The sequence below is a fragment of the Emys orbicularis genome, chromosome 2 (assembly GCF_028017835.1).
Source record: "Emys orbicularis isolate rEmyOrb1 chromosome 2, rEmyOrb1.hap1, whole genome shotgun sequence".
Lineage (NCBI taxonomy): Eukaryota > Metazoa > Chordata > Testudines > Emydidae > Emys > Emys orbicularis.
In genome coordinates, this window is record NC_088684.1 from 262341 (window position 1) to 283743 (window position 21403).

At 47.7% G+C, this 21403-nt stretch overlaps 1 protein-coding gene across 1 annotated transcript in view; it reads left to right on the forward strand.

Moving 5' to 3' along the window:
* Nucleotides 1-21403, forward strand: part of IQANK1 (IQ motif and ankyrin repeat containing 1) — a 141273-nt gene that overhangs the window by 57134 nt on the left and 62736 nt on the right. The window contains exons 3-5 of the mRNA XM_065399902.1: nt 406-539; nt 18233-18397; nt 19273-19464. Coding sequence (XP_065255974.1) covers nt 406-539; nt 18233-18397; nt 19273-19464 — 491 coding nt within the window. The remainder of the gene's footprint in view (nt 1-405; nt 540-18232; nt 18398-19272; nt 19465-21403) is intronic.

The window sequence follows — 21403 nt, forward strand, 5'->3', positions numbered from 1 at the left end:
AACACATCTTGAAGAACGCCAGTTACGGAAAAGGTAACCATCTTTTCCATTTGAACAATCTCTCTGGTCTGATTGGAATTTTATGGAGTTCCTAGAAGTTAGAGCTGAAAAATATCTATTTTGTCATTTGAATGCACAAATCAGTGTTCTGAGTAACAATTGTGGATGTCCTATCTGTTTCCAGTCTTTGACCACTGTTGCACGTCGACCAGTTGTTCACAGTGATTCCCAAATCTTCTTTCTGAGTGGCTGATTACCTTTAAACTATGTACGAGAAGTTTAAATTATTCCTTTCACTGTGCATTACCTTGCATTTATGAACATTGAATTCTGTCTGCCATTCTACCGTCTCGTATCCACATTGGGTTGCAGTCTATCTTAATTCATTCTCTATGCACCACGCAGAACTGAACTACAAAGAAAAGGCTGTGCTAACGTTGCAGTGTGCTTTCCGTCGCATCCTGGCATGTAGAGCAAGGGAGAAGCGCCTTAGGGAGCAGAGAGAATACACAGAGTTAATGGAGCGCCTCCAGAGAGAGGTAAGAAGTAAGTTTAATTGGAAATACAGAGAGAGCATTTAGAAGATTGGTAACTGCACCAATATAGCAATAGGATGTGCATGTGCAGGCCTTAATTGTGTTTTGACGCACAGAGTCCAGCACTCTCAGCCATCAAGTGCGCTTCTGACTGACTAATGCCTGCCCTATAGTGGCTCATTGCTGTTATCCTGACATTCATTTTTATTTAAAAAAAAAAAAAATTTTTTAAATCAGTTTTGAGATAAGCTATGCACCATAATCTTCCACTCTGGAAAGAAGCTCCTAGGATTATGAGAGAGAAGATACTAGAGAACGGATTCTAAATACCTTTTCTCTGCTGTCTCAAATATATTTATTTTTCTCTTTTTTTCTAACCGTGTCTCTCTATTTTAAAGGTTCCCTGTACTATCTGGGATCATCCTCTTCCCCCCACCCCCAGCTCTGTCTGAAGTTTGCTGCCCTTTCCACAAGAATTTGTAGCCTATCACTTTCTACTGTAAAAACTAAATTTTAAATATTGGAAGGCTCTGTAATTTTTATAATAGAAAATGGGTTAAATATGATTGGAGGGACCATCAATGGTGAAACTGGAAAATAATAAAAGGTGACAACCTCCCATGCTCTGCCTACATTCTATGCTCTGTCCACATGTGGTGCCAAAATGAACTGCCACTCAGAGTATATTGTGCAGATCTTCAATAATGATTGTGCCTCTTCTTTCCTGCATACTTTAATCAGCATTGAACGAATTAATGTTAATACTTAAATTGTCATCATTAGGCTTCATTGTTAATGCCACTTGGAGATGAACGGACTAGCTCACATTTCTCAGAACTATTGTTCTTCTTCGAGTGCTTGTTCATGTCAATTCTAAGTAGGTGCGTGCGTGCTGCATGCACAGTCGCTAGAAGGTTTTTCCCCTGGTGGTATTTGTAGGGTCTGCTCTGGAGCCCCTTGGAGTCGCGCCTTCATGGTGCCATATAGGGCCCTGCCAACCCCCCGCCTCTTCAGTTCCTTCTTAGTGCCCATGACTGTTGTTGAAACAGTGGTTCTCTCTTGCTTCAGCAAGTGATTCCCTAGCGGACTTTTTTCTTTCTTCTTGTAAATAGTTAATAGTGTTAGTGTTTTAGTATAGTAAGTTAGTGACTTATCAGTGTCTTGCATCTGAAGAAGTGAGGTTCTTACCCACGAAAGCTTATGCTCCCAATACTTCTGTTAGTCTTAAAGGTGCCACAGGACCCTCTGTTGCTTTTTACAGATTCAGACTAACACGGCTACCCCTCTGATACTTGACTTATCAGGGTCAGTCCCACCCCTTTTCCCCTGAGATCGGGGCATGCCTCGGTCTCAAGGTTTAAACCCAGTGGGGCTTGCCAAAAGCCTATGCCTAGGGGCGATCCCCACATGACATGTTTGAAGTGTATGGGAGAATCCCATCAAAAACATCATTGCAAGATTTGCAGGGGATTTTGTCCCAGAATAAAAAAGGAGAGGGACCAGCGACTGAAACTCCTCTTGATGGAGCCAGCTCTCTGCCCACATTCAGAGCCGAGTCCGTCTGAACCGGCACCCAGCATGTCTGCATCAGTGCGGAGTGCACTGTCTTCAATGAGGGAGCCCCCAGCACTGAGGAAAGACTCTGGGACGAAGGGTCCTCTGCACCATCAGGACTCTCTGGCACTGAAGAGCTCCTCACTTGGGGAGGTGCAGCACTGCTCCCAATCACCAGTGCTGCGAAAGAAGCATAGAAAGATGGATAGGAGGCGCTCACCCACACTGAAAACAACTGAGCATGAGAGCTTGAGTAGAGTGCGACCTGTGCCGGGCCACTACAGTTCCAGGCCGTCTAGTGCGGTACTGTGGACTCCGGCCCTGCTGAGGGGTCTGTCGAGTCCGGTGCCTCTGGACTCCCCTCCAAGGAAGTACCACGGAGAGACACTAGAGCTTCCCTCCACGCCGGAGACTTTTTTGAGGCAGCTAGGGACCTTATAGCCCTTATGGCACTGCTGTCTCTCGCCAGGTGTGAGAGGGCACCTGATGCCAGACCACTGGCACCACAAAGGCACTCGGTGCCATCTAGAGGCAAGCCAGCCATGTCGTGGCACTGGTCGACTTCTCTTCAGCACCGCTCTCCGACACCATCCAGCATCGACTCGCCTGGTCGCCACGGAGCGAGTCTTCACCATTGGAGGCGGAGTCTTATGCCTCAAAGGTAAGTCGGCACCACTCGTAGCATCGGCACCTAAGGCCCAATGCGGGGCAGTCTCTCCCCCTATGCCCTGGCCAGCGCAGTGGCAAGTGCCTGCACAATGGCCCTTTTGGACCCCATGGGCATTTCATCAGACCCAGAGTTCGTATTTAAGGGGGTCGCTATCAGTTGCCTCTGAAGGAAGAGCTCCTCTGCTGCCTCCTTTGACCCACGAGCATTCCTGCAATACCAAGACTGGCACCAGACCCAGCGCCGAGGTCGACAACGAGCCTGAGGAACCAGCTTGCATGATCTTTGCAAGCCAGAAGGGCAAGAACCGTGTCCCGTAGTGGCCTGAGCATCTTACTCTTCGTCTCCCGAGGGGGTGGGGACCTCTGCACCCCAATAGCAGGGCTCACCAAGTGCTCCTGAGGAGGGTGGCCCAAAACCTGGGGCTCCAGGTAGGGGAGGTGTCAGAGTCCTCAGACCTCAGAGTGGACATCTTGACCCCGGCTGGCCCTTCATGGGTTGCCCTGCCATTAATAAAGACAATCCATGACACGACCAAAACATTGTGGCAGACTCCAGCATCTTTGCCCTCCACAGCAAAGAGAATGTAGAGGAAGTACTTCGTGCCTTCAAAAGGGTACGAATACCTCTATACCCACCCGCCACCGGGATCGCTGGTAATAGTGGCCACAAATGAATGTGAGCGGCAGGGGCAACAGAAGCCCACGCCAAAGGCAAAGAACACAAGAACATAAGAATGGCCCTACTGGATCAGACCAAAGGTCCATCTAGCCCAGTATCCTGTCTTCTGACAGTGGTCAGTGCCAGGTGCCCCAGAGGGAGTGAACAGAACAGGTAATCATCAAGTGATCCATCCCCTGTCGCTCATTCCCAGCTTCTGGCAAACAGAGGCTAGGGATACCATTCCTGCCCATCCTGGCTAATAGCCATTGATGGACCTATCCTCCAGGAACATACCTACTTCTTTTTTGAACCCTGATATAGTCTTGGCCTTCACAACATCCTCTGGCAAGGAGTTCCACAGCTTGACTCTGCGTTGTGTGGAAAAAATACTTCCTTTTATTTGTTTTAAACCTGCCGCCTATTAATTTCATTTCGTGACCCCTAGTTCTTGTGTTATGAGAGATAGTAAACAACACTTCTTTATCTACTTTCTCTACACCAGTCATGATTTTATAGACCTCAATCATATCTCCCCTTAGCCGTCTCTTTTCCAAGCTGAAAAGTCTCAGTCTTCTTAATCTCCCCTCATATGGAAGCCGTTCCATACCCCTAATCATTTCTGTTGCCCTTTTCTGAACCTTTTCCAATTCCAATATATCTTTTTTGAGATGGGGCGAGCACATCTGCACACAGTATTCAACATGTGGACATACCATGGATCTATATAGAGGCAACATGATATTTTCTGTCCTATTATCTATCCCTTTCTTAATTATTCCCAGAATTCTGTTTGCTTTTTTGACTGCTGCTGCACATTGAGTGGATGTTTTCAGAGAACTATCCACAATGACTCCAAGATCTCTTTCTTGAGTGGTAGCAGCTAATTTAGACCCCATCATTTTATATGTATAGTTGGGATTATGCTTTCCAATGTGAATTACTTTGCATTTATCAACTGTGACAAAGCTCTGTCCTTGACTCCGTGGGTCCTGTGTTTCTTGACGGATTTTGCTAGCCTCAGAGGCTCACTGTGACCCTCCACATAGCCCTTCTCTCTCTAGAGGCAAGGGTCACAGTCTACTGAGCCATTTTCATCATAAGCCAACAAGGGAGGTGAGGAGAAGCAACCCTCCCTCGCACAGTCTCTGTTGTCTCCCAGTATCAGTGATTAATCAGGGAGGGGAGCGGGGAGCCTGGGCCCGCCCTCTACTCCGGGCTCCAGCCCAGGGACCCTAAAATTAGCAGCTATGGAAGCTGACTTTTTGGAAATAGGACGTGTACAATTCCCTGGGCCACTTCCCCACAGCAGCCCCCACTCAATATCTTCACAATTACCTCAGGGCCTCCTTCCTTGCACCTGATATAGATTTGTACTGCTTCGTTCCTCCAACAGAGCAGCTCCTGACACCCGCACCTCACTGACTAACTGGGAGGCTTTTAACTAGTTCCAGCCAGTCCTTGATTGGCTTCAGGTGTCCCAATCAATCTAGCTATCTCCACTGCCTTCTAGAAGGATCTTAATTAGCCCCAGGTGGCTTGATTAACCTGGAGGAACTGCCATTTGGTTACCATGGTACCAGGGATTTGTTTAGCCTGGGGCTAACATACCTGTTCCTCACTACTTTACTGTAGCCATCTGGCCTTGCCCTATCACACAACATAAAATTTAATCTGCCATTATGTTGCCCAATCACCCAGTTTTGAGAGATCCCTCTTCGCAGTCTGCCTAGGTCTTAACTATCTTTAGTAATTTTGTATCATCTGCAAATTTTGCCACCTCACTGTTTACCCCTGTTTCCAGATCATTTATGAATATGTTGAATAGGACTGGTCCCAGAACAGACCCCTGGGGGACACCACTATTTACCTCTCTCCATTCTGAAAACTGACCATTTATACTTACCTTTCATTTCCTATCTTTTAACCAGTTACCAATCCATGAGAGGGCCTTCCCTCTTATCCCATGACAGCTTACTTTGCTTTAGAGCCTTTGGTGAGGGACCTTGTCAAAGGCTTTCTGAAAACCTAAGTACACTATATCCACTGGATCCCCTTGGTCTACATGCTTCTTGACCCCCTCAAAGAATTCTAGTAGATTGGTGAGGCATGATTTCCCTTTACTAAAACTATGTTGACTCTTCCTCAGCAAATTATGTTCATCTATATGTCTGACAATATTGTTCTTTATTATAGCTTCAACCAGTTTGCCCAGTACTGAAGTCAGGCTTACAAGCCTGTAATTGCCAGGATCACCTCTGGAGCCCTTTTTAAAAATTGGCGTCACATTAGCTATCCTCCACTCATCTTGTACAGAAGCTGATTTAAATGATAGGTTACAGACTACAGTTAGTAGTCCTGCAATTTCACATTTGAGTTCCTTCTCTAGTCCTGGTGACTTATTGCTGTTTAATTTATCAGTTTGTTCCAAAATCTCCTCTAATGATACCTCAATCTGGGACAGTTCCTCAGATCTGTCACCTAAAAAGAATGGCTCAGGTTTGGGAATGTCCCTCACGTCCTCAGCCGTAAGGACTGATGCAAATAATTCATTTAGTTTCTCTGCAATGGCCTTCTCGTCCTTGAGTGCTCCTTTAACACCTTGATCGTCCAGTGGTCCCACTGGTTGTTTAGCAGGCTTCCTGCTTCTGATGTACTTAAAAAAAAATTGCTATTACTTTTTGAGTCTTTGACTAACTGTTCCTCAAATTCTTTTTTGGCCTTCCTAATTGTATTTTTACACTTAATTTGCCAGTGTTTATACTCCTTTCGATTTTCCTCACTTGGATTTAACTTTTTAAAGGATGCCTTTTTGCCTCTCACTGCTTCTTTTACTTCGTTGTTTAGCCATGGTGGCTCTTTTTTGGTTCTCTTACTATGTTTTTTAAATTTGGTGTATACATTTAAGTTGAGCCTCTATTATGGTGTCTTTAAAGAGTTTCCACGCAGCTTGCAGAGATTTCACTTTTGGCACTGTACCCTTTAATTTCTGTTTAACTAACCTTCTTATTTTTGTGTAGTTCCTCTTTCTGAAATTAAATACTACAGTGTTGGGCCGCTGTGGTGTTTTTCCTGCCACAAGGATATTAAATTTAATTATATTATGGTCACTATTACCAAGCGGTTCAGCTATATTCACCTCTTGGACCAGATCCTATGCTCCACTGAGGACTAAGGGCTGGTCTACACTGGGGGGGGGATCGATCTAAGATACGCAACTTCAGCTACGTGAATAACGTAGCTGAAGTCGAAGTATCTTAGATCAACTTACCTGGGGTCCACACGGCGCGGGATCGACGGCCGCGGCTCCCCCATCGACTCTGCTACCACCGCTCGCTCCGGTGGAGTTCCGGAGTCGACGGGGAGCGCGTTCAGGGATCGATATATCACGTTTTAATGAGACGCGATAAATCAATCCTGGATAAATCGATTGCTACCCGCTGATATGGCGGGTAGTGAAGACGTACCCTAAATCAAGAGTTGCCTCTCCTCTGGTGGGTTCCAGGACCAGCTGCTCCAAGAAGCAGTCATTTAAGATGTCAAAAAAAATTATTTCTGCATTCTGTCCTGAGGTGACATGTACCCAGTAAACATGGGGAAAATTTAAATCCCCCATTATTATTATTGATTTTTTTATTTTAATAACCTCTCTAATCTCCCTGAGCATTTCACAGTCACTCTCACCATCCTGGTAAGGTGGTCGGTAATATATCCCTACCGCTATATTCTTATTATTAGAGCATGGAATTTCTATCCATAGAGATTCTGTGGTACAGTTTGAGTCATTTACTATTTTTACTTCATTTGATTCTACTCTTTCTTTCACATTAATGCCACTCCCCCACCAGCACGACCTGTTCTGTCCTTTTGATATATTTTGTATGCTGGTATTAATGTAGCCCATTGATTATCCTCATTCCACCAGTTTCTATGATGCCTATTATATCAATATCCTCATTTAATACGAAGCACTGTAGTTCACCCATTTTATTATTTAGACTTCTAGCATTGGTATATAAGTACTTTAAAAACTTGTCTCCTTTTAGCTGTCTGCCATTACACGATGTAATTGAATGGGACTCTTTTTTATTTGACTGTTTCTGATCAGATCCTGCCTGTATTTTATCATTTTCCATCCTCTCGTCCTCATTAGGACATAGAGATTCTCTATTAATAGATCCTCCCCTAAGGGATGTCCGAACCATGTGCTCCTCCGCACCTGTCGGCTTTCCCCCAGCCCTTAGTTTAAAAACTGCTCTACGACCTTTTTAATGTTAAGTGCCAGCAATCTGGTTCCATTTTGGTTTAGGTGGAGCCCATCCTTCCTGTATAGGCTCCCCCTTTTCCAAAAGTTTCCCTAGTTCCTAATAAATCTAAACCTCTTCTCCCTACACCATCATCTCATCCACGCATTGAGACTCTGCAGTTCTGCCTGTCTGGCCCTGTACGTGGAACTGGGAGCATCTCAGAGGATGCAAAGAAGCTGGACCTCTTCAGTAGGAAAATATACTCTATCAGGAGGCTCCAGCTTTGCATTGCAAATCAGCAGGCAGTCCTCAGTAGGTAAAGTTTCAAATCCTGGCAGGCCATGTCAAAGTTCAAGGAGCTGGTACTTTCGGACTTCAGGGTAGAATTTTCAGCACTAGTGGAAGAGGGGAAAATGGTGGCAAAGGCCTCATTGCAGGCCTCTCTGGATGTGGTGGATTCAGCAGCCTGCTCCATGTCATCACCGGTGGCCATGAGACAGAGTTCTTGGCTGCAGGCCTCGGGCCTCCCGCACAAGGTCCAGAAGATAATCCAGGACCTTCCCTTTGAAGGCCTAGCCTTATTCTCCAAGCAGACAGACTCGAAACTCCACTGCCTTAAAGACATCAGAGCCACGCTAAAATCCTTGGGGTTCCACACCCCTGCACCACAGAGGAAACGTTTCAAACCTCAATCCCTGCCATGTTTTTATGAAATACAGCCCAGGCAAGATTACAGTAGAAGCCGGGCAGAAACTCTAGAAGAAGGCCCCCTCTGGCTCCTTTCTCCTAAGGACCCAGCACTACTCGCCAGTCCTCCGGGTCAAAGCAGAACTTTTGAGGGTGCGCCCTGGAGTGAAGCACCAGTCCAAATCCTGGATCTACCTCAAATCCAAATCCTGGATCTACCTGTGGTTTTTGGATCATTTATCCCACTTCTATTGTGCGTGGGCCCAGATTACTTCAGATCAGTGGGTGCTACGCCTGATTGGACTGGGATATTCCCTTCAATTCAGTTCTCTCCCTCCTTCCCACACCCCTTCCCCGTCCCTCTTCATGGACCCTTAAGAGCAACTCTTAATACAGGAGATGCAGATGCTCCTAAGAATGGGAGCTGTAGAGGAGGTTCCCTGGGAGTTAAAGGGCAAAGGGCTCTACTCCCACTATTTTCTAATCCCAAAAGCCAAAGGTGGTCTTAGACCAGTGGTTCCCAAACTTTAACAATCTGTGAACCCCTTTCACTAAAATGTTGTGTCTCACGAACCCCCTCTTAAAAATGAATATTTCCAGGAATTTTCTCCTTTACCTGAGTTTAAATTATAAAAGCAGTGATCTTGGAAATATAAAATTTGTTTTTATGACATGCTTATTACACATTATTTATTATTAATTATTATTTATCATTACAGTATTTTTACTACATTATGAAAACGGCAACACTCTTCCAAGATCTCACTTTCATAGCTTGTATCACTTTGAATAAGCCTGCTATAAGACAAGGCTCCTATGTTTCATCAAGGATATGAAACAGCATGACGGTATTTAAGAAGCCAACTCAGAGTTCCTCCTACACAAGCATTCAGGTCTTGAGCAGTCCAGGCAAACAACGCACGTTACAACAAAGCTTAAACTTGTTCTTCATAATAATTTTAAAAACAATACTAGCTGCCTATTTAATTTTAAAAACAGCAAAAAATATCCACCTCCCTTTCCATTTCTTATAAGGAGTCTTGAAGTTTAAATCTCCTCAGTGTGATAGATATGCTTGCTTTGATCTGCTTAGCTCTGGGAAGTCCAGGGGCTCCAGGCTGCTGGCCCCATGCTGCCCCGGGTTTCTAGGGACAGCTCTGTCCGCCATTAGGGAATTTTTCCCCGAGAACCCCCTGTAATATTTCGCGAACCCCCAGGGTTTCACGAACCCCAGTTTGGGAACCACTGTCTTAGACCCATCTTGGACAGATTCATGAAGAAGCTGAGGTTCCGCATGGTCATTCCTGCCTTGGATCCAAGGGATTGGTATGCCACCCTCGACTTGAAGGATGCGTATTTTCACGTATCAATAATCCCAAATCACAGAAGGTTCCTCAGGTTCATAGTGAACCATACCCACTATCAGTTTATGGTCCTCCCCTTCTGCCTGTCAGTGGCCCCTCACGTGTTCACCAAGTGCATGGCAGTCGTTGCCACATTCCTGAGGAAACAAAGTATACAGGTGTTTCCATACCTCGATGACCAGCTGATCAAGGGACACACCAGGGCGCAGATAGAAGAGCACGTGGACCTGATAAGGTCAACTTTTGACAGGCTAGGCCAGAGGTGGGCAAACTACGGCCCACGGGCCGCGCCCAGCCCATCAGACCTTTTAATCTGGCCCTTGAGCTCCTGCCAGGGACTGGGGTCGGTGGCTTGCCCTGCTCCGGCACTCCAGCCGGGGAGTGGGGTTGGGGGCTTGCCCCGCTCTGTGCATGCTGTGGCTCCACGCGGCTCCCGGAAGCAGCGGCATGTCCCCCCTCCAGCTCCTATGCATGGGGCAGCTAGGGGGATCCACACGCTGCCCCTGCCCCAAGCGCCACCCCCCGCAGCTCCCATTGGCTGGGAACCACGGCCAATGGGAGCTGCAGGGGCAGCACCTGCGGACGGGGCAGCGTGCAGAACCACCTGGCTGCACCTCTGCATAGGAGCTGGAGGGGGGACATGCCGCTGCTTCCAGGAGCTGCTTGAGGTAAGCGCTGCCCAGAGCCTGCACCCCTGACCTCCTCCACGCCCCAACCCCCTGCCCCAGCCCTGATCCCCCATCTGCCCTCCGAACCCCTCGGTCCCATTCTGGAGCACCCTCCTACACCCCAAACCCCTCATCTCCAGCCCCACCCCAGAGCCCGCACCCCCAGCCGGAGCCCTCACCCATGCACCCCGCACCCCATCCCCCTGCCTCAGCCTGGAGCCCCCTCCCGCACCCTGAACTACTCATTTCTGGCCCCACCCCAGAGCCCGCTCCCCCAGCTGGAGCCCTCACCCCCTCCTGCACCCCAAACCAAAATTTTGTGAGCATTCATGGGCCACCATACAATTTCCATATGCAGATGTGGCCCTCAGGCCAAAAAGTTTGCCCACCCCTGGGCTAGGCCTATTGGTAAATACACAAAAGTTGACTCTTACTCCCACTCAAAGGATAGAGTTCATATGGGCTGTGCTGGATTCAAAGCAAGCCAGAGCATTGCTCCCGGAGTCTTGTTTCCAGGCTATTTTCTCCATCATAGAGGACCTCAGACACTACTACCCTACTATCATGGCACAGAACTGCCTGAAACTTCTGTGGCACATGGCGGCATGTACGTATGTGGTTCAGCAAGCAAGACTGTGGCTCTGGACTCCTCAGTCTTGGCTGGCATTAGCGTATCGCCCAAGATGAGACCACTTGGACAAGGTGGTTGCGCTCCCCTCTTTGGTAGTCGAGGCCCTCCTGTGGTGGCTCAGTACATGAACGGTCTGCGCAAGGGCTCCTTTCTCAAGATCTCACCCCGCACTATCTCTAGTTACAGATGGGTCAGGGGTGGGGTGGGGAGCTCACCTTGGGAAGCTGAGGACTCAAGGCCTCTGGTCCCAAGAGGAGGTCTCGCTCCACATCAATGTCAGAGAGCTAAGAGTAGTACGCCTGGCCTGCTAGACCTTTCAAGCCCTACTGGAGGGAAAATCTTTATCGGTCATGAGGGACAATACAACAGCGATGTTTTATATAAATAGACAGGGTGGAGCACGTTCCTCTCCCCTGTGTGAGGAAGCCCTCAATCTGTGTGAGTTCTGCATAGCCCACTTGATACACCTCGAGGCTTCTTACCTTCCAGGATCCCAAAACGAGTTGGTGGACCATCTCAGTCGGTCCTTCTGCAACCACGAGTGATCTGTTTGCCCGGACATTGTGAACAGCATCTTCCAAAGGTGGGGAGTTCCCCACATAGACGTGTTTGCAACAAGACACAACAGGAAGTGCCTGCAGTTCTGTTCCCTCCTGAATCACAGCCGGTGCTCGATCGCAAACACATTCTTCCTGCCCTGGAAGGACCATCTGTTCTATGCGTTTCCACCCATCCTGCTAATTCACAAGGCTCTGCTGAAGGTCGGGAAGGAAAGGTCACCTTTGATATTGATAGCTCCAGCCTGGCCATGTCAGCACTGGTATACTACACTCCTAAACCTGTCGGTGGAGACACCAATCAGCCTGCCCCTAGTTCCACACTTGATCACACAGGACCATAGCCGTGTTCAACATCCCAACCTCAAGTCTCTCCACCTCACAGCATGGAAACTCCATGGCTAAGCCCCTTGGAGTTGGCATGCTCAGGACCCGTTAGAGAGGTCCTTGGCAGCAGGAAACCATCCACTAGGGCCACATACCTGGCTAAGTGGAAAAGATTTTCCATCTGGTCAATGCAGAAGGGAACTTCGCCTTTGCAGTCATCAATACCCTACATTTTGGACTATTCGTTGCACCTAAAACAGCAAGGGCTGTCAGGGTCCTCCATAAAGGTTCCCTTGACTGCGATTTTGGCGTTCCACCCCTGGGTCGCCGACCGATCAGTCTTTGCTAACCCAATTGTTGGCTGTTTTTCTCAAGGGGCTGGACAGGTTATACCCCCAAATGCGACAACCAGTCCCTGCATGGGATCTCAATCTTGTACAATCAAGATTAATGGGACCCCCGTTTGAGCCCCTAGTGACTTGTTCACTGCTCTCCCTATCCTGGAAGGTGGCTTTCCTGGCGGTTATCACTTCAGTCAGGAGGGTCTCTGAACTCAAGCCTTCACCTCTGAGCCCCTGTACATGATGTTCTGTAAGGACAAGGTTTGACTACAGCCTCACCCAGCCTTCCTTCTGAAGGTAGTCTCACAATTCCACACAAACCAAGACACTTTCCTCGGTTTTCTACCTAAAGCCGCATGACAACAGCCGAGAGCGAAAACTCCATTCCCTGGACATTAGGTGGCCGTTGGCCTTTTATATTGAAAGGACAAAACTGTTTCGGAAGACAACTCAGCTTTTTGTAGCAATAACTGACAGAATGAAGGGCTGCCCGGTGTCATCCCGGAGAATCTCATTGTGGATCACATCTTTGTATTCGTGCGTGCTATGATTTGGCAAAGATACATGCACCTGCACTGACAGCACACTCCATTAGGGCTCAGACGTTTTCAGCAGCTTTTCTGGCACAGGTCCCAATCTGTAGAGCTGCAGCATGGTCGTCTATGCACACCTTTAGTTTGCATTATGCTATTGTACAGCAAGTCAGAGACGATGCCACGTTTGGCAGGGCAGTACTTCAATCCGTGAATCAGTGATGCAAGCTGTGTGACCTCTGACCCCTCCTCCTAGGGACTGCTTGGGAGTCACCTACTTGGAATCTATATGAGCAAGCACTCAAAGAAGAAAAAACGGTTAGATACCTTTTCAAAACTGTTGTTCTTCGAGATGTGTTGCTACGTCCATTCTAAGACCCACCCACCTACCCCTCTGTCGGAGTCAGCTGGTGAGAAGGAACTGAAGAGGCGGGGGGGGGAGGTGTCGGCAGAGCTGTATATATGGCACCATGAAGGCGCGACTCCAGGGGGCTCCAGAGCTGACCCTACCGATACCATTAGGGGAAAAAAAACTTCCGGTGACTGCATGCGGCACTCACACACCTACTTGGAATTGACATGAGCAACACATCTCGAAGAACAACAGTTACCAAGAGGTAGGTAACCGTTTTTTTCAGTCTGCCTGCAGACTCAGACAGACTTCATGGAATTGGTTAAAGTTGGGGCATATTTTGAAGATTGTCTTCACAACCATAAAGCTAGATACTTCATTTTTAAAATGAAAGTTGAGACCTTGGAGCAAAGATAGCAGCTTTCCTAGAAAAGCTTGAGCTCTCTCAACTGGCAAAGTCCAACCCCTGAAGGCTTCAAACTGCTGCAGAAATAATAGTCGCACTTAGAAAGGTGGGGCTTAGGGCCTCTTTCCTGGAGCTTGGGGTACATGAAAGAAGTAACACGGGGTGTGTGTGCAAACTAAGGCCCGTGGGCCGCGTCCGGCCCATCAGGCCTTTTAATCCAGTCCTTGAGCTCCCGCCAGGGAGCGAGGTCAGGGGCTTGTCCCGCTCTGGCGCTCCAGTTGGGGAGTGGGGTCGGGGGCTTGCTGCGCAGCTCCTGGAACAAAAGGCAAGTCCCCCCTCCAGCTCCTACACGTAGGGACAGCCAGGGGGCTCTCTGCACGCTGCCCCCTCCCCAAGCACTGCCCCCGCAGCCCCCATTGGCTGGGAACTGTGGCCAATGGGAGCTGCAGGGGCGGCACCTGTGGACGAGGCAGCATACAGAGCCACATGGCCGGCTCTGTGCTTCCGCGTAGGAGTCAGAGGGGGGACATGCTGCTGCTTCTGGGAGCTACTTGAGGTAAGCGCCGCCTGGAGCCTGTACCCCTGAGCCCCCCCCCCATGCCCCAACCCCCTGCCCCAGCCCTGATCCCCCTCCCACCCCCCAACCCCTCAGTCCCAGCCCGGAGCACCCTTCTGCACCCCAAACCCCTCATCCCCAGCCCCACTCCAGAGCCTGCACCCCCAGCGGGAGCCCTCCACCCCCACTGCACCCCTGCCCCAGCCCTGATCTCCCTCCCACCCTCCGAACCCCTTGGTCCCAGCCTGGAGCACCCTCTTGCACCCCAAACCCTTCATCCCCAGCCCCACCCCAGAGCCCACACCTCCAGCCAGAGCCCTCACACACACACCCCTGCACCCCAGCCCCCAGCCCAGATCCCCCTCCCACACCCTGAACTCCTCATTTCTGGCCCCACCCCAGAGCCTTCACCCCCAGCCAGAGCCCTCACCCCAACCCCCAATTTCATGAGCATTCATGGCCCACCGTCCAATTTTTATACCCAGATGTGGCCCTCAGGCCAAAAAGTTTGCACACCACTGAAATAGCATCTCAGTATCTCATAAATTAGATGGAAAAAAGGGACCATAATAATCATCTGATTCTAGACTGATCTGCACAACACAAGAGATAGAATTGCACTTCATGATTCATACACTGATTCATAACTTGTGTACGTCTTCACACAATGCACAGTTAACCTGTGGGACTCATTGCCAGGGGACATTGTGAAGCCAAAACTACAACGGGATTCAAAAAAGAACTAGATGTGTTCATGAAGGATAGGTCCATCAATGGCTATTAGTCAAGATGGTCAGGGATGCAACCCCATGTTCTGGATGTCCGTAAACTCTGATTGCCAGAAGCTGGGAGTGGACAGCAGGGAATGGATCACTCAATGATTGCCTGTTCTGTTCATTCCCTCTGAAGCACCTGGCACCAGCCGCTGTCAGAAGACAGGATGCTGGGCTAGATGGACCATTGGTCTGACCCAGCAAGGCCATTCTGATGTTCTTATGTAACTTGTGGTTGAACTGGAGCATCTCTTTTAGAAAGATGCCCAATCTAGATTTAAAGATTTCAAGTGACAGAGAATCCATCGCATCCCTTGGTAATCTGTTCCAGTGCTTAATTATCCTATTAAAATGTGTGCCTTATTTTCCATTTAAATTTGTCTAGTTTCAACTTCTAGACATTGGATTTTATGTCTTTATCTGCTTAATTAAAGCTCTCTCTAACATCAGAATTTTTCTCCCTGTATCATGCTGTCCTGTGAAAACTGTAATTGTCTCAGTGTTACTTTGTGCATCCCTGTCTATTGTATCATTCAGATGTCTCTTACGGTACACTTAGACTGTAAGCTCTTAGAGGCAGGTGTGGTCTCTTTGTTATGTTATGATTGTGTACATAGCGTAGCACAACATGGCACTGCTGCTGCATTATAAATAATCATAGAACTGGAAGGGACTCGAGAGGTTGTCTAGTCCAGTCCCCTGCACTCGTGGCAGAACTAAGTATTATCTAGACCATCCCTGGCAGGTGTTTGTCCAACCTGCTCTTAAACATCTCCAATGATGGAGCTTCCACGACCTCCCTGGGCAATTTATTCCAGTGCTTAACCACCCTGATAGTTAGGAAGTTTTTCCTAATGTCCAACCTAAACCTCCCTTGCTGCAATTTAAGCCCATTGCTTCTTGTCCTATCCTCAGAGGTTAAGAAAAACAAATTTTCTCCCTCCTCCTTGTAACAACCTTTTACATACTTGAAAACTGTTATCATGTCCCCTCTCAGTCTTCTCTTTTCCAGACTAAACAAACCCAATTGTTTCAATCTTCTCTCATAGGTCATGTTTTCTAGACCTTTAGTCATTTTCAGAGGGGTAACCGTGTTAGTCTGAATCTGTAAAAAGCAGCAGTGGGTCCTGTGGCACCTTTAAGACTAACAGAAGTATTGGAGCATAAGCTTTCTGATGAAGTGGGCATTCACCCACGAAAGCTTATGCTCCAATACTTCTGTTAGTCTTAAAGGTGCCACAGGACCCTCTGTTGCTTTTAGTCATTTTCGTCGCTCTTCTCTGGACTCTCTCCAATTTGTCCACATCCTTCCTGAAATATGGCACCCAGAACTTGGCATAATACTCCAATTGAGGCCTAATCAGCGCGGAGTAGAATGGAATTACTTCTCATGTCTTGCTTACAACACTCCCGCTAATACATCCCAGAATGATGTTTGCTTTTTTGCAACAGTCTTACACTATTGACTCATAGTTAGCATGTAGTCCACTATGACCCCCAGATCCCTTTCCGCAGTACTCCTTCCTATGCAGTCATTTCCCATTTTGTATGTGTGCAACTGATTGTTCCTTCCTATGTGGAGTACTTTGCATTTGTCCTTATTGAATTTCATCCTATTTACTTCAGACCATTTCTCCAGTTTGTCCAGATTATTTTGAATTTTAATCCTATCCTCCAAAGCACTTGCAACCCCTCCCAGCTTGGTATCGTCCACAAACTTTATATAGTAGCTCCATCTAGGTTGCATTTACCTAGTTTGTTTATGAGAATGTCATGTGAGACAGTATCAAAAGCTTTACTGAGGTCAAGATATACCACAACTACCGCTTCCCCCCATCCACAAGGCTTGTTACCCTGTCAAAGAAAGCTATCGGGTTGGTTTGACATGATTTGTTCTTGACAAATCCATGCTGACTTGTTACTTATTACCTTATTATCTTCTAGATGTTTGCAAATTGATCGCTTAATTATTTGCTCCATTATCTTTCCGGGTACAGAAGTTAAGCTGATTGGTCTGTAATTCCTTGGGTTGTCTTTATTTCCCTTTCTATAGATTGGCACTATATTTGCCCTTTTCCAGTCTTCTGGAATCTCTCCCATCTTCCATGACTTTTCAAAGATAATTGCTAATTGCTCAGATATCTCCTCAGTCAGCTCCTTGAGTATTTTAGGATGCATTTCATCAGGCCCTGGTGACATGAAGACATCTAATTTGTCCAAGTAATATTTAACTTGTTCTTTCCCTATTTTAGCCTCTTCTGATCCTACCTAATTTTCACTGGCATTCACTATGTTAGACATCCAATCACCCCCAACCATCTTGGTGAAAACTGAAACAAAGAAGTCATTAAGCACCTCTGCAATGTCCACATTTTCTGTTGTTGTTATAATAATTATATTATAATAATAATAACTTATTTAATAAGTTATAATAATAACTTAATTATTATAATTATAATAACAATGGAGAAACCATCTTCAGCCTAGGGTTGCCAACTGTCTAATCGCACAAACCCAACACCCCTGCCAAGTCCCTTCTCCGAGGCGCCATCCCCCACTCACTCCATTCCCCATCCCCCACCCTCACTCACTCTCACTGGACTGGGGCAGGCGGTTGGGTGCAGGGGGGGGTGCGGGCTCTGGGCTGGGGAGTGGGGCCAAGGGGTTCAGAGTGCGGGAGGGGGCTGAGCCTGGGGCAGAGGGTTGGGGTGCAGGAGGGGGTGTGCGGTTCTGGCTCTGGGACAGAGTTTGGGTGTGGGAGGGGGCTCAGGGCTGGGTTGCGGGAGGGGGTGCAGGTTCTGGGAGGGAGCTTGGGTGTGGGAGGGGGATCAGGGCTGGGGTAAAGGTGCAGGAGTGGGTAAGGGTTGCAGGCTCCAGCCAGGCGGTGCTTACCTCGGGCAGCTCCTGGAAGTGGACGGCATGTCTGGCTCCTAGGCTCAGGGGTGGCTAGGTGGCTCTGCACACCGCCCCCTGCCTGCAGGCACTGCCCCCACAGCTCCCATTGGCCACAGTTCCCATTGGTAGCGCTCAGGGCGGGGGCAGCGCTCAGAGACCCCCTGGCCGCCCTTGCACCTAGGAGCTGAACATGTCAGCTGCTTCCGGGAGCTGCGCGGAGCCAGAGCAGGTAGGGAGTCTGTCTTAGCCTCGCTGCGCTGCCAACCAGACTTTGGCCTATTAAAATCTCCCGGATTGCCTTTAATAGTCACCAGGAGATTGAGGCCAATTTCAGGAGACTCCCGGCCAATCTGGGAGGGTTGGCAACCCTACTTCAGCCCACTTCCCTTTCCATGTGGGTGCTTGGAGCCTCTGTTTTCTGGTGCACATGGCTGAGAGTCCCTTTGAGTTTTGAGCTGCAATGACTGTTTTATTGCAGGCCTTCATTGCGATGGTGAAGAAGGAGCAGGAAGAAGCTGAACGGGAGAGACAGAAAGAGGAAGAAAAAAAGAAGCAGCAGCGAGAAATACAACAAAGGAAGAAACGGATGCTGGAGGCGGCATTTGATGGGGATGTGGAAGAGATGAAGGCTGTGCTAAAGGAAGTTAGTACTTGGGAGGGGAGAGGTTCCATAGGAACTGGAATACACATAAGAAAGGGAGGGACCTCATGTCCTTTTCTGTGAGCTCTGTTCATTTCCAAATGTTTTGATTTGGATCATAGTCCATTGTTGAAGGCTGTACAAATGGTTCCTTCTGAAACATGCTTTATGCAAGAGGCCCCAAGCCTCCTGGTTCCTCCCCTCAGAGACTTGTTCATTAGGTCAGTGTTTTTCAACCTTTTTTTGGGCAAAGGCACACTTGTTTCATGAAAAAAATCACGAGGCACACCACCATTAGAAAATGTTAAAAAATTTAACTCTGTGCCTATATTGACTATATATAAAGTAATTCTCTTGAATAGGAATCAAATAAACACAAAGAAAGTATTTTATAATTACTTTATTATGAAATAGTAAGTAAACAGAAATATGAAAAATTATAAAATACTTTATTCAGTGCGCAATATTTTTTTCCCACGGCACACCAGGCAACATCTCGCGGCACACTAGTGTGCCGCGGAACAGTGGTTGAAAAACACTGCATTAGGTAACAAAGGACGTAGGGAGCTAGTAAGGTGTTTGCCATGCATCTGGGTTGCATCATGCTGTGTTTGTCTCTTCCTGCCTCTAATCTCTTTCTGCCTGCTTTGATCGCCTGCTTTGCCTGCTTTGATCGTGAGCTCTTTGATGCAGGGAGTATGCTTTGTGTGTGTGTGTCTGGAAAACACCTGAAACTTCACAATGTAAATAAACTGTATCCAAAAATCTCTCTTCACTAATCTTTCAGCTAATACACAATTCCCAGGGGTACCCAGAGCAGAAGGCATTTTTTTCCCATTCTCCATGTTTATCTTCTCCATTTGTCTGGTTCTATCCAGGTGTCAGATTTGGATACTAAGAATGGTGTGGGTACCGATGAAAAAGGGAAGGCCATGCGTCTCTCTAATCACATCAACATGGTGGAGTGCACTGATGCCAATGGGAACACCCCCCTTTCAGAGGCAGCAGGAGGTGGCCACCCCAACGCTATCAAGCTGCTGATAGAAAATGGAGCCAATCCCAACTGCAAGGTATGAAATTGTGGTGGTGGAAGAAAATAGGCCACAACTGAAATGGGAACTGCCTGAGATTCAATAGAACAAGACTCACAGCAACTTGTATAAACAATGGGTTTCAGAGTAGCAGCCGTGTTAGTCTGTATCCGCAAAAAGAACAGGAGTACTTGTGGCACCTTAGAGACTAACAAATTTATTAGAGCATAAGCTTTCGTGGGCTACAGCCCACTTCTTCGGATGCATAAACAATGCATGTATAAACAATGTTATGAAAGATAGCTTGGCTAGACTGCGGGGTCAGCTAATGTGCTATGTGTCTAATTGCACTTCAGTACTCAACTCATACTGCCTTACTTGCTGTAGTGGGGATAAGAGGGCAAGGTTCAATTCTTAGTAGGTAATTAACCCCTAAGACAGTCCATTGGGGGTCCAGAATTGATATCCATGTGGGAGAGATCTCCAAGGTGGTAAATAGTTAGGAGGGGCTGTGTTAAATCCTCCACCAGCAGAATCCCCAGCACAGTAATAGAGTGGTTTCTTCATGTGTTTGTCCACCTGGATTGTAGCCTTTGTGCACATGTGTACCATGCATATGAGACTGGACTTTTTTGGCCAGCAGAATCCATTGGGGCCATGCCTGTGCTCTGGATGTCCTTGCCTCCCCCCAACCCAAGGCCATCAAGTATGGAGGTGCCCTACTGTCCCTCATTTCCTTCCTACCACTAATGGTAGTGAGACAAAAACAACAAGGAGTCCGGTGGCACCTTAAAGACTAACAGATTTATTTGGGCTAACAAACCCACTTCTTCCGATGCATGGAGTGAAAATTACAGATGCAGGCATTATTATACTGACGGTCAGTATAATAATGCCTGCATCTGTAATTTTCACTCCATGCATCTGAAGAAGTGGGTTTGTTACCCACGAAAGCTTATGCCCAAAAAAATCTGTTAGTCTTTAAGGTGCCACTGGACATCTTGTTGTTTTTGTGGATACAGACTAACATGGCTACCCCCTGGTAGTGAGACAGAATCCCTGCAGTGTCCACCTGCTTCTCTGCGAGCATTAGTGTTAAAGTTCTTAGGACTTGGCCATGCAGTGAGATAATGCATGGCAAGCTAGTGTGGAAGTAGAGCACACTAGTGTACTGTAGATTCACACCCTGGCTTCCCATATGTTAACTTGCCATGTAGACAAGCTCTTAGTATTATTAATTAATTATTTGTTAGTCTGTAAGGGTCTTAGTCATCTCAGGCTCAACAGTCAAAGAACAGCCAATAGCCTGACAAAAGTCCCTCTGCTGCCTCTGTGCTAACAGTTAAACATGTACCAGTGATACCCACTAAACATGTGGACTGCCCTTCCTCCAGTGTCAACCTCAATATACTAATCGCTTCAGTAACTTGTTCATTGGTACCCAGTTCATAGGTGCAGTCCCTGTCAGTACCTAGAGCATATATGGTACCAAGGGATTTAGCTATAGGCCAGGTACTGGAGTCGTCATTGCTAGACAGGTTGAAGGTGAGGCTGGCTAGACCACCAGTCACCAAGACCTCTGTACTGCAGATGATAAGTGTCAGCAGTACCAACTCCATCAATACCAGAGTGGAGGGGACATTGTACACTTCAAAGTTTAGCCCTACCTTCAGAGCAGGAGTACTCCTTTTCATTCTCACAGTCAATGCACAGTAGGGGCTCATCTCCCACTTGCTCACCCTCCCTCCCTTCTATGGGGATTACAGTGGGAATCTGGGAGGGACTCTAGGGACTGGTCTCGTGATAGGAAATGGCATGAATCTCATAGGCCCCCTGGTGTGTCTACCAGTGCAATGTCCATATGCCTATTGACCTTGGCCTTACTGGACACCATGGGGCATGCGATCCCATACCTGCAAGCCAGTGTCTACTGCCTCCCACTCCCCACCCCAGGACTAGATCCCTTTCTCCCAGACTG